We start from the raw sequence: 12,580 nt of genomic DNA, 5'->3' as shown, positions 1-12,580 counted from the left end.
AAAAAATGGCCCATGAGAGCATCCAGGATATTTATGTTGTGCTGACAGTGAACAGCAGGCTGCAGCATTGAGGAACATTCTCAGCAACATGACAGCTCCTAATAGGAAAGTAATAATGCCATTTTTAAATGCAAAAAAATTACACAAAACCTCATGCTTAAATTAATTTATTCAACCACCATCAAAAAATTACCAAATTCTTGAGAGTATATATTATAGAAAAATGAATGAAACTGAACTTGTGTTGGTCCACATGTTTAACGTTTTTCTTTGAGATTTTTATGGGGTGTTTGTGCATGACTAGTGTAATTGTTAAAATAATGATGATAATAATTTATAATTTTTTTTCCAAAACACAGGATATAAATTTTCCTAAAGGGTTAAACACAAAGTTCAGCTTGACTGCCCTCGCCCACAGAGAAGTGACAGCCATGGCAGCAGAAGCTTGAAACCAGTTTTTCATTTGTCCTGGTTGGATAGGTGTAGAGCGCATCTGTCATATTGATTAATTTTATTATGTAAATTAGATAATTAACAAAAAAATCATAAAAATAAAGCTGTGATCATATGGAAATTATTCCATTGAATAACACCAGGGTGGGAAAAGATGGGCCGGTATCGATCTCTTCACTCCCGTGACCAGGGCAGGACCTGAGGGAACGGCGGGAGCTGTGTCAGAGCCTGGGGCCGGACATCAGGGAAAGGCTCTTCCCTCATTCCCTCAGAAGGTGCCGGGCACTGCCCAGGCTTCCCAGGGAATGGCCGCGGTCCCGAGGCTGCCAGAGCTCCAGGAGCGCTCGGACAGCGCTCTCAGGGACAGGGTGCGATTGTTGGGGTGTCCTGAGCAGGGCCAGGAGCTGGACTGGATGATCCTCGTGGATCCCTTCAAACTCAACCCATTCCGCCATTCTATGATACAAGGTGCACGCGGTGAGCGGCTGCTGGGAAGGAGTTAAAAAAACGTGACTGCGAATTTGGTTGTATTCTGTGAGATTTTTGAAGAGTATTGCACATAGGGAAAGCAGAAAGACTTTTTTTTTTTTCCCTAAATCTGCGTGTGCCTCGTAGGGCAGGGCTGAGGGCTCCGCGGTGCCCTCAGGGCCGGGCCCCTCATGAGGGAGGCCCGGAGGAGTCGCGCGCCGCCGCCCGCGCGCGCCTCGTGAGGCGGGAAGGCGGCTCCGCCTCAGGGCCGGCGGCGTGAGGGCTCCGGCTGCGCCCCCGCCCGTCCGGGCCGGGCTCCCGCCCGAGGCGGCTCCTGAGGCGCCGGAGTTCGCATTCCCGCCAGGGCGAGTGTGCCGCTGCCGTGTCCCGGAGTGCTGCCGGCGCTGTGACCCCGTGTGCGAGAGGAGGCGTTACGCCGCTCTTCGGCTCGGTCGGTGTGAGGCGTGTTGTGTGGGAAAAGGTACAGGGGTCGTCAGCCTTGGAATTCCCTCTTCCCGTCCGTCTGGCGCTGTGCACTGCAAATGGGTGTTTGGTTCTGCTCCTCTGCATCCTCTTCCCTGCGGTTGTGGCCTTGTGGAGTGAGTTTCTGGAGGGCTGGGTTTGGGCGCCTGTGCGGTGATACTATAAAGCAGTGGATATCTTACCGCCAACAACACGCAGCAACCAAGCTCGACAGATAATGGTGATAGGAATTCTGCTTTAGGAAAGCAGAAGGCAAGAGAGAAAATGTATTCCTTATAATATCATTCCAGAGGATGACAGTGAAAAAAAAAAAGAAAAAAAAACAAAACAAAACCAAAACCACAGTCCCCTCTATCTCTTGGTGACTTGGAGTGTTTTGTGACTGAAAACGGGAAAATAAGATTGCCTTAATTACATAGTTGCTATAGACTCCAAAAGGAGAAAGTTTTCGGTTGCCGGGGGTGAGGAAAGGTGGGGTAATATTCCCATATTAACGCTGGATGTTGTATGTGAGAGGATATTGAAAGAGAGGGTTTGTGTGAGGACTCGGAGCACTGGATCCTGATGAAAAGCCTCAGGAGCCCCCCAGACCACCCAGAGTGGCCACAGCACCCATCCAAGAGCAGCTCCCCCACCCAAGGAGAACTCCCCCATCCAAGCAGAGCTCCCCTCATCCAGGCAGAGCTCCCCCATCCGAGGAGAGCTCCCCTCATCCAAGCAGAGCTCCCCCATCCGAGGAGAGCTCCCCATCCAAGCAGAGCTCTCCCGTCCAGGCAGTCCCTTTGAATTTTAAACACAGGTGCACTCTGCGGTTCTAGCGAACGGGTGTTGTGTTTTCTTCTCTTCCAGCCCTGGCCCCGAGGGTAGATATGTTGAAAAGAAGAGCGCCCAGGAAGCTTTGTGCAGGAAGCCAAGAACGTGCAACACGGGAGACGCAGCGGGGAGACTTTGGCAGGTGGTGCTGGTGACGCACAGAAGTTACTTTGCCTTCGGAAAGAAAAAAAAGCCGGGTCTGCTGCTTATGTAGGTGTGTTTTTGTGCCCCCGGGAACTTGCCCGGGTCGCGCAGCGGCGGCGGAGCGGCGGCGGCTCGTCCTGGGCAGCGGCGGCAGCAGATGATGGTGGCGGCGCGGCGGTAGCGCGGCGGCGGCGGCGGCATCCCGCATCCGCGGATGCACGGCCCAGCCCCATCCCCATCCTTATCCTCATCCCCGCGCGGAAGGGACACCTGAGGCTTCGGCAGGCGGGCGGGGATCGCCGCCGTTCGGAAGGGGAGAGCGTGCCGGGGGAAGGCGGGCCGGCGCTCGGCTCTGTGTGCCGGTGGGCAGGGGGCTGGTTATCATGGCGGATCGGACGGCTCCGCGCTGCCAGCTCCGGCTGGAGTGGGTGTACGGCTACCGGGGCCACCAGTGCCGCAACAACCTGTACTACACGGCAGGGAAAGAGGTGGTGTACTTCGTGGCTGGAGTCGGCGTGGTTTACAACACCAGGGAGCACAGCCAGAAATTCTTCCTCGGGCACAACGATGATATTATCAGGTAAGGGGGCTGACTTCTCTGGTGGTGGGGTTGGGTGGGGTTTAAAGGGAAGGGAGGAGAATGTAGTGCTGGCAGAATACCCCCTCCTTGCCTCTTACAGCTCGGCTTGTACCTGCCGTTTTAGAGCAGCTCAGATTTGTTAGCAGCAATTTCTGCGAGAGCTGAATCTCTAGATACTGTTGATTATCATTATTTTGTAGCAAAGCTTGAAAATTTTGCCATAATAACGGAGGGAAGGTTAAATTTTTCTCTTGCACTGCACCAAAAGCAAAGCACTTCATTTCAGCACTGGGAAGATCTCAGTGCAACAGTGCTGCAAAATCGTGGTTCCAGAACCTTGATGTTTCCTGAGCTGGGACCCCAGCTCATCAATTCTGACCTCGTGCAGAAGGCAGGTGCAGCTCTCCTCACCCTCAGCAAATCCCAGCATGAGAGTGCCATAAATCTGGCACGTAGCTCAAACTAATCTGGTTTTAATATCCAGAAAATGTAAATCAAAATCAAGTTCAGCTGTTTGCACTCCAGGCAAACAATCTCAAGCATGCTGGTGCAAGATGGCCAGGTCTTGCTCCTCATCTGTCCACTTCATTGTTCCTTTCTCTCAAATTCTGCCTGAGAAGTGGATTTAATTGATGTTTTCGTACTACAGAAATGCTGATATTTTTACTGCACCTCACAAAATAAAAATGCAATTACAATGTTCAAGGTAGTCTTTAAAAAAATCTGTCCAGAATACAGAAATTTACATCAGTAAAATAGAAAATTAATGTAGCTACTACTTGATGAGAGAAATGTGAGCCTAGAATATCCTCACGAAGGATGTTGCCTGGTGATGCCACTCCTCTGAGCACAGCTATGTGCTGCCCTCCCTGTTCACCCAGTTCAGCATGAATGAAGCGTTTCCTGGATGATGTGGAACCAGAACAGTCCCAGGTGACTCATGGTGTGGGAGTGCTGTGGAAGCATCTGCTGCAGCCAGAGTTTTGACACTCTGTAACCAAACCACACAATTGTCACATAATCCTTGTTTGCAGAAAGCCTTCCACTTTTCCCAGGAAGAGCCTTTGGCTGCTGTATATCCTCGTAGCAGCCTTTCCCCCTCTCTAGGATGCATTAAAGCAGCAGCAGCAGCATTTCATCAAGTACAGTGCATGTGCATCAAAGTTTATTTTGGTTCCAAAGGTATTATCAGCTCCAAAAGGCTGCTGAAAATAGACACTGGGCTGCTTGGAGAAGAGACATCTGCAGGACCATGAAATTAAAAGTTTTGCTTGTTGCGTGGACATAACATTTGATACTCTTTGGTACAGGAAGTGTAGGGCATGTAGAGAGTTATGTACTTCTGTGCTTATGTTTGAATTGTTATTATAACACCTGACAGCACCTCCCTCCCCAAACCAAATGTATTGTACAGCTTCTACCCTTTACTTTGAGACCTGTCACACTGGGAGTCTGCTTTTGGCAGTGTCATGTTTAGAAGGCACAACTGGGATAGAAAGAATTGATGTCTCATCTTTGCACTTGGACACTGCTTCTGCCTGTTGGGCTCTTTAAAGGAAACCAGAACCATGTGTTCAAACAGTTGTGTCTTGAGGGACTCGCTGAATGTCCAACTCATGCTTTGGAAAGATGGGTTTTGTTTCTGATCTGCAACACTATCAGAATTCTGGTGGAAAACTGTATTTTCCGCAAAGGATGAAACATTTGGGTCCAGAAGGCATGAGCAGTAGCTGAGCAACAGTTCATGTCAGCTCTTTGCTGTCACCACGAGGGGTTTAAGGAAGGACAGGCTGCCCAGACTGCTGCTGGAATATTCTGTTGTTTGCACCAAGGCATTGGTGGTTGCCTCCTTTGCTGCTGGTGCACTGTGCAGTCCCTGCTGATGTAATATCCCATCACTGTGAGCACTTCAGAGCAGATGGTGCCTTGTGTGGTCATTGCTGATATCACTAATAAATGTGGGAATTTAAATTCTCACACTTTAAGCTTCACAGCTCTCATCCATTTGAGATGAATGGATGAATGTACTTATCCAATTTTTCTGGGGTTTTTTGGGATTTACTTGCTTGAGACCAGCTTCTAAACAGCAGGGTGTGCATTGGCAGTCCAACAGGTTGTCATTTCTAAAGAGGTTTGAAATACTGTTAAAAAAGAAAACTTGGATTTTGGAAAACACTGTGAATCACCGAGACTGGGAGACCTTCAAGTGGGGAGATCTTCTGCTTCTCAGGACTGCTGTTGTCTCCTTCAGTGAATTTTTTTGTGTTTTTGTGAATGCTGTTTTGTTGAAAAAAAATATGAGAACCCCACGATTCTCAGAAGTAATATTGTGTGTTACCTTGAAGTGTTTATTGAAGTCATGAGAGGGGATATTTGTCCTTGGTGAGAAGGGCAGGTGTGTATGTTTAACATGTTCTCCAAGATTAATAGTTCTGTCTCTTGTTTTGCATCAAGATAATGCAGCTGGACATAATTTACTTTGGGCTAAAGCAGAGCAGAAAGTATTGGATTAAATTTTATTGTATTGGAGAAATGCCTTTTTTTCCAAGATTCCCGTTTGAAAGGCGAGTTCTGCCGGTACAAGAACTGAATGTTCTGCACTCAGCTAATAAGGTCGATGTTCTAGCAGGAACAAGGGAGCTCGGAATTGTCCTGTTTTCTGTGCAAAGCCAGCACCAGGTGCTGGGCTTCCAGTGCCTCCTCCTTTAACTCCAGGAGGTGATGAGGTCCTGAACCACTGATTTAACCTGTCAGTGAGCCCTCTTTGCAGAGGAGTTTGTGAGTAACCTCCAGAGCATTGGCTTTGACAATAATTGAAAACTTCCAAAAGAACAGGTTTCCTTACTTTAATATTGGGCATTACTTGTAGAACAGTAATGATCAATCCTTGTTTTTCTCTCAAGTAAGTCTTGGAGACAGTTCTTTCCTATAATTTTTCTGCGATTTGTGCATGTAAAAGCCACAGAAATAAGAATATAACCCATTGAGATTCTTCTCACTATCACTTAAAATACAACTGATTTTATCTGTTTCTGCAGAAGTCATTTGTGAACAGAGACTCCTAACCCTGAGAAATATTTCCTGTGGTGTAGTGACAAAATTATTTTTCCCTGTTTTCGAGTTCCAAGAATTTCTGCAGTTGTCCTGAATGTGTTACATTGTCACACACCCTGGTTTCTTGTGGAATCTGACATTTTGTATGTTATGCACTAACAAAAGCAGGTTTGCATCCTGGCTGCCTCCATGCCTCTCTGGTGAGGCAGCAAGCCTGCTCCCCCTCCCAGGTGTCTGTAGTACCTGCAAAGCCCTGCTGTTATCCATGGATTGCAGGGCTGTTGTTTATGTAGGGCTGCTCACAGTGTGGGATTTATCAGAATATTGCTCTCAGTGTGCTGGGGTGCTGCTGTGTGACAGATTGGGATTAAAGCGCGGCCGTGCCAGCGGGGATGGGATTTCCTGGGCTGCGGGAGCCGCTGGAGGCCTGGCTTGTTCTCCACAAGGGTCGTTTCAGGAGACAGGATGTGTGTCAGGATGTGGATCTCTTGTCTTGGGGAAAAAAGGAGTACATCCTTCAAGCAATGTTGTGCTTTGCTGACCACAGTAAATATAATTCTGGAATTTCTGATTTGCAGAGCCGTGCAAGTCAAAACCTCAGAGACAGATTATCTGAATTGTACATTAATATTTTTTATTTAAAATTATGTGTTATAATATCTCTATTTATAGGGTTATGCTTATTAAGGGATCTAAAATACTTTAAATTTCTGTCAGTTGCCACCATTTGGATGGTGACAGCAGGTGTTGGTTGCAGAGTGGTGTTCAGGTTGCTGTGGTTATTGTTTATCATCAGTGCATGGGAGCTGCACTGCCTGCAGCTTGGGCTAACCCTGGACTTCAGACCCCCGAGGTGACCCCACAGGACTGCTGAGATTCAGGGACCTAAAAGAGAGATTTTAGGGGAGATTTTAGGAGAGATTTTCACCAACAGAAATTCCAGCCCTGTTTCTTATGTGGATGCTACACCAGTGCATCCACCAAGCCATCCCGACTTAACAGATGTGGCACACCTGGGGTGAAGCAGGGTTTTGGGAACTGTTCTGAGGCAGCAAGTTGTTAACTGAGTTTTGTATGAAAGGAATTAGTTCCCCCATAAAAACTCCTCTAATCAGCTTGTTGCCTCCTTTGCTTTCGATGCTGGCAAACCTTGGGAAAATGCTGTTTATTCCATAAAATTCCAGTGGCCTCTTGCCTCTACTTGAGTGCTGTGCTGTGCTTAAGTTTGAAGTCTTTATCAGGGTGTGACCTGCTATAAATTGGTTTCTTAAATATCTGTATTAATGCATCAGACGTGTTGGAATATACAGTCACAGTATCTTATTGGAAGTGATTTAGAAACACTTAGATCAGTTAAAAGTGGAGAGAAGCTCAGCAGGCATTTGTCACTATATGTTGATGAGAATGGTCATCATTTATCCACAGCCTTTAACCAGAGCAGTCTAAACCGAATTTTTTAATACATTTTTTTACATTTCCTATGTGTTGAGACTCTGCAATTTTTAAACTTATTTTATTTCAGCTTGATTTCAGATGGCCAGGAGTCATGATGGTCAGGTAGTTGTGTGTAATCATTCTTTACCAGGATGAAAACTCACAGAGAATGTTTTCATATGAGTTAACTTAATTTCAAATAAAAAAAAAATCCTGCAGCTCCAAGTATTGGAATGCTTCTGTGTGAAGGTAGGAGGGCATTGGAGGTCTGTAAAAAGGTCTTTTGCTGACTTGCCAACTGCTCAGGTTTTTGGGAACTTTAGTTGTTCTCATTACTTGAGGCGAAGGCTTGCTTGTGGTATTGGCCTCACTTTTCCTATCCTTTTGTACTGGGAACTTTGGTGAAGAGCAAAAATGCCTCCTTTTCTTCCCACCTAAAAACTGTTCTTTGGAAGATCAGCTTGTTTTTCATGAGGTGCACTTCTATCCCAGGAACATTTAGCTGTCTGCGCTGGCTGTCCAAGAGACATGTTGAATTTAAATTCCCCTTCAGAGCTGGTATTTATAAAGGCCTGAGAACAGACTCCTAAAGCTTTAGGGAGGCCTGATCTTAAGGCTGAGTCTCTGTTTATGTCAAGCTTCTTTAAGTGTTCCAGCAGCACAATGAACCTCGCTGTGCTTGACGTTACTGCTGGAACTTCTGTGGGTGCTGGCGGTGAAGTTTGTTCTTTCTTCCTTGACAGATGGATGGAAATTCACTAAAATGATGGTAATTAAAACAGAACATAAAATAAAGGTTACTCTCAGAGTGACACAGCAACCCTGTTATTTTGGCTGCCTAACACTCCCTAGTACAAAAGATTTTACTGGATTTTTTATAGGGAATTTTGAGTGCCTCCATTATTGTAGCAGACTTGAATGTTCAAGGCATAACCCTACATGAAAATTGCTGACTGGCACTGCAGTTTATATGTAGTCATACCAATATTGATGCCTCCACATGAAAATTGGGCATCTATTCATGCCAAATGTCTGCTTCCTCACCCTCAGAAACTGTTATCCACACGTAGAGATAAATATTGAAAGTATCACTTACTGTGGTAGTAACCTACTACTTGCAAATATTAATTGCAGAATAACAGTTTTGGGCAAGATGAGCTGTACTTTTGAAGAAAAATTTTCTTGGTTTTTTTAAAGAGTTGTTGTTTATTTTAGAAATTGACTGTAGTACAAAAGACAAAACACACCCTCAGTTGTTTACAGCTCTACCTGCAGTTAAGGCTGGAGCCCTTTTGCTTTCACCCTGATTAGGCAGAGCGTGCCTCCTTTTCTGCATCCTAGGAGCTCTTTAACTGGAGGTTAGTCACAGTCAGCTGCTGTCTGACCAGAAAAGGTGTTAAATTTAAATTTCTTTAACTTTTCCTTTCATCTCTCTAGTGTTTGAGCACTCTTTGTAAGGTCCTTAAAGGACCTTTTGGTTTCTCCCAGTGCTAGAATCTATGATGAGGGAAAGGTTGAGCTTTCTGTGTGGCTTCTCTGTGGCAGCAGATCAGAGGTGAGGCCACTGGGACCTGCTCTCTGGCCCTGGTCACACCAGTGCTGAGCATGTACAAGTGTGGCTGCACCTAAATGAGGTTTTAGCAGTAGGTCTACAGCAGGCTCCTGAGCCCTCTAGGATTCTGAGGGATTCTCATCTGTTTAGAAATTATTTATTTAAAAAAATATTGAATTGCTGTTCAGTGAAACTGAAACTGCTCTTTCTTATTGGCTGTAAAACAAGTTTATCGTGTTCAGTTGTGTTCCTGATTCAAGGTCTCGTGCAGATGCAGTGATTGTTGCATATGTGCTGGCCTTTTACTTCCACAGGGGGGTAGTTTGAGATTTTTAAAATATGTGGCATCTGGGAGTGGCCACAAGTGTCTAAAATGCTATTATATGAGTCTTTATGAAAGCTGTATTTAGTTGAGAGAGCCATTTTAAAGCTTTCTGGGATCTCAGGCTGCGTTCTCAGGCTGCTTTAGGATGTGCATCTCTGCGCTGCGCTCCTTATAATGCAGTCCCTCCTTCCCAAGAGGGGAATAATGGAACTGCCTTTCCCCAGGGAGCTCTCTGTGGTTTGGTTGGGTGTGTGGCTGTGGCCTGGCAGTGAACTGTCCCTCTGCTGTCACCTGCCCTGCTTGGGCTGGCTGTGTACACGTGAGGCTTGGTAGGGCTGAGGGTCTAACCCGGAGTTCCTGTTTCCAGACACGCCCCAGGTTCTGCCTCGGGTGGCCCTTCTTACATTCTAATGCCAGAACCAAGTTTTAAAGAATTGCACCCAGGCTATGGGGCTGCAGAAAAGAGAATTTTACAAAAGATACTTAAAACAATTAACCCACTCAAATCCCAGGCAGGAATTCTGTTGTGTCTTCGTAGCCGCAGGTTGGGTTAACGTCATTCCATGGGTCTGGCAGATTTCATTAATTGTGGCCATAAGTAATAATTGATTGGGCGTTTGCAAAAGATGCACAGCAGAGCACTGTGACCTTCCATATGCACTCCCATTCTCTTCTTTGAGACTTGATGAGATTGTTGATTGTTTCATGTTGTTAAATAATGATGTTAAAGAAATGCCCCTTCCCTTCCCTTCCCTTCCCTTCCCTTCCCTTCCCTTCCCTTCCCTTCCCTTCCCTTCCCTTCCCTTCCCTTCCCCTTCCCTTCCCTTCCCTTCCCTTCCCTTCCCTTCCCTTCCCTTCCCTTCCCTTCCCTTCCCTTCCCTTCCCTTCCCTTCCCTTCCCTTCCCTTCCCTTCCCTTCCCTTCCCTTCCCTTCCCTTCCCTTCCCTTCCCTTCCCTTCCCTTCCCTTCCCTTCCCTTCCCTTCCCTTCCCTTCCCTTCCCTCTTTTTGCATTTCCCTCCTCCTTTTATTTCCCACAAATAATCAGTTGGTTTCTCTCATTAGAGGTCATGCCACTCAGAATGCACTCAAAAGTTTTGGGGGCCTTCTTTTGGATATGGGACTCTTGGAATATAGAGTTTGTGATATAATTGTATCACAGATCTCCAAATAAATATTTCAAATTCATTTCAAATGAAAATTTGCCATTTCATATTGTGGCAGAAAATTTTGGCAAAGAATAAATTAAGAGAGCTAGTTCCCATTATTTCCCTTCCATTAACTGGAGGAAGATCACATTTTTAAAGGAATCTACACATTGTTTTAGGCTCATCTCTCTTCCATCTTATCTCCTCTCTGGCAAGAACAGTTCAGATTATTAAAATTCTTCTTTTATCCTTTTAAGTTATCCTTATATCCTTTTTGAAATCACTTTTCATAAATTCAGGTCCTCCATGGGAGAACACTAATACTTTTATAAAAAAAGCAATTTTATAAATAATTTCAATCTTAAGAAAATAGATATGATTTCTTCCTTTGAAATAGAATTTAGCCAAGAACATAGAGTTTTGAGGGCTTTGTGTTTTTTGTTAGTTTTATTTTCAGATTTAGTTTTCCTATGGCTTCTATCAGATTTTCAGATTTAATTTTTTTTCTCCTTTGAGAAGATTGAGTTAATGGAGAGAGAAATAAAATACAGCATGAAAAATACCATTTTAGTTTTGTTTGCAGAATGAGCAGAGTGCAGACACATAAAGGAGCCCTCACACTGGCCCTTGGCTGCTCCCTTCCCAGGGGGAGCTTGTCCATTGTGATTCTTACCTTAGGTTTGTACTGAAGAATTAGCTGTGATGTATCTTTTGTCTTATCTGCCATGGGTGAAAAGAATGAAGGGAAAAGGATATTTTGCCCAGGAAAACTGTAAGAGAATAGAAAAACAAGTAGATATGTAAACTGTTATCAAGGACATGTGAAGCCTCTTTAGTAGCTTGTAATTTTTACTGCTCTGAAAGAATTTAGGATCTCCAGTCAGCAATACAGGGACCTGTTTCTTTGTCCCTGCACAGCACCAAGTGTGTTGTGTTGCTATTTCCCACTCCTGGCTGGCTGCCATGCTATGGTTAAATCTGGAATTCTGCCCAGCCCTGCTGAATGCACTCGATGAGCAGATTTTATTGGAATTAAATCTTACCCTGGGCTTGTGCTCCGAGATCCTGCTCAGCCACAGCCTCCAGGGGCACAGGAGCCACCAGCAGAGCCCAGGGCAGGGACATGGAGCCACCAGCAGAGCAGGGACATGGAGCCACCAGCAGAGCCCTCCCTGCGTGTGGCAGGGCAGGGTCATGGAGCCACCAGCAGGGCAGGGACATGGAGCCACCAGCAGAGCCCTGCCTGCGTGTGGCAGGGCAGGGTCATGGAGCCACCAGCAGGGAGGACTGAGCACAGCATGCGTGTGGCAGGGGGCACTGGCGCAGGAGGCTCAGTGCATGGGGAGCAGGGAGATGTGCTGTGCTCTCCACAGGATCATGGCAGCTGGGGCTGAAGCCTCTCTCTCTCCTACTGGGAAGGCAAACCCCCCTGTAACATCCCTGATAGCATAAGCTAGAGAAAAAAACCCCAAGTATTAGCAAATGACAAGCAGTAAACCAGATTATAACTGCCTGAAGCTACATGCTGCCAGGCAGTTACATAATGGCAAAAACTCTTCAGCCTCCACTGCAGCACTGAGCCTAAAATACAGCAAAAAGGGCTCTGATGAGCCCAGCTCTCTGAGGTTTCACTGAAAGCACAACTCCAGGTTCCCAATCTCTGCTCTGAAGAGTTGGCTAAGAAACCAAGAGAAAAAGAGAAATAATAGTAATAGGCAAGAAAATGAATCACAGTGCTTACATAAAAACACAGAAATGCACAATTGCATGTTTGTTTATATAACTCCTGGTATTAGTCTCACAAAACAGAAGTTTAAAAGGCATTCTTTGGATCATGATAATCTCCCTTAAATACAGCATGTCATGGATTTTAGTGGTGTCATAACTTCACACCTGCTCTCTCCTATTTGTGTCTGTGACTGGCTGCACATCCATTAAAACACAGGTAAAATTAATAACTGGTTGGATAATTAATAATCTTCAATTGCATTGAAAGACATGTTTTGAATAATAGGGAGGGTCCTGTACTCTGAGGGTGCCTAGTGCAGCTGGTTCTTGTGGAAGGACAGAGAGGCTGAAGTGGTTTGTGAGCATCTTTTCAAAATGCCTGATGCGTCTTTCAGTGGAAC

General features: G+C 45.7%; 1 protein-coding gene across 5 annotated transcripts in view; it reads left to right on the top strand.

The window, feature by feature from the left end:
* Nucleotides 1-1,246: 1,246 nt before the first annotated feature.
* Nucleotides 1,247-12,580, top strand: part of EML6 (EMAP like 6) — an 89,886-nt gene continuing 78,552 nt past the window's right edge. For all 5 annotated transcript variants that reach the window (XM_030945976.1, XM_030945975.1, XM_030945979.1 and 2 more), the window contains exons 1-2: nucleotides 1,247-1,402; nucleotides 2,254-2,941. In XM_030945976.1, coding sequence (XP_030801836.1) covers nucleotides 2,745-2,941 — 197 coding nt within the window. In that variant the 5' untranslated portion in view covers nucleotides 1,247-1,402; nucleotides 2,254-2,744. The remainder of the gene's footprint in view (nucleotides 1,403-2,253; nucleotides 2,942-12,580) is intronic.

Source organism: Camarhynchus parvulus, chromosome 3 (assembly GCF_901933205.1).
Source record: "Camarhynchus parvulus chromosome 3, STF_HiC, whole genome shotgun sequence".
Lineage (NCBI taxonomy): Eukaryota > Metazoa > Chordata > Aves > Passeriformes > Thraupidae > Camarhynchus > Camarhynchus parvulus.
The sequence above is the reverse complement of the archived record's forward strand: the minus strand, read 5'-3'. Positions and strand labels throughout refer to the sequence as shown.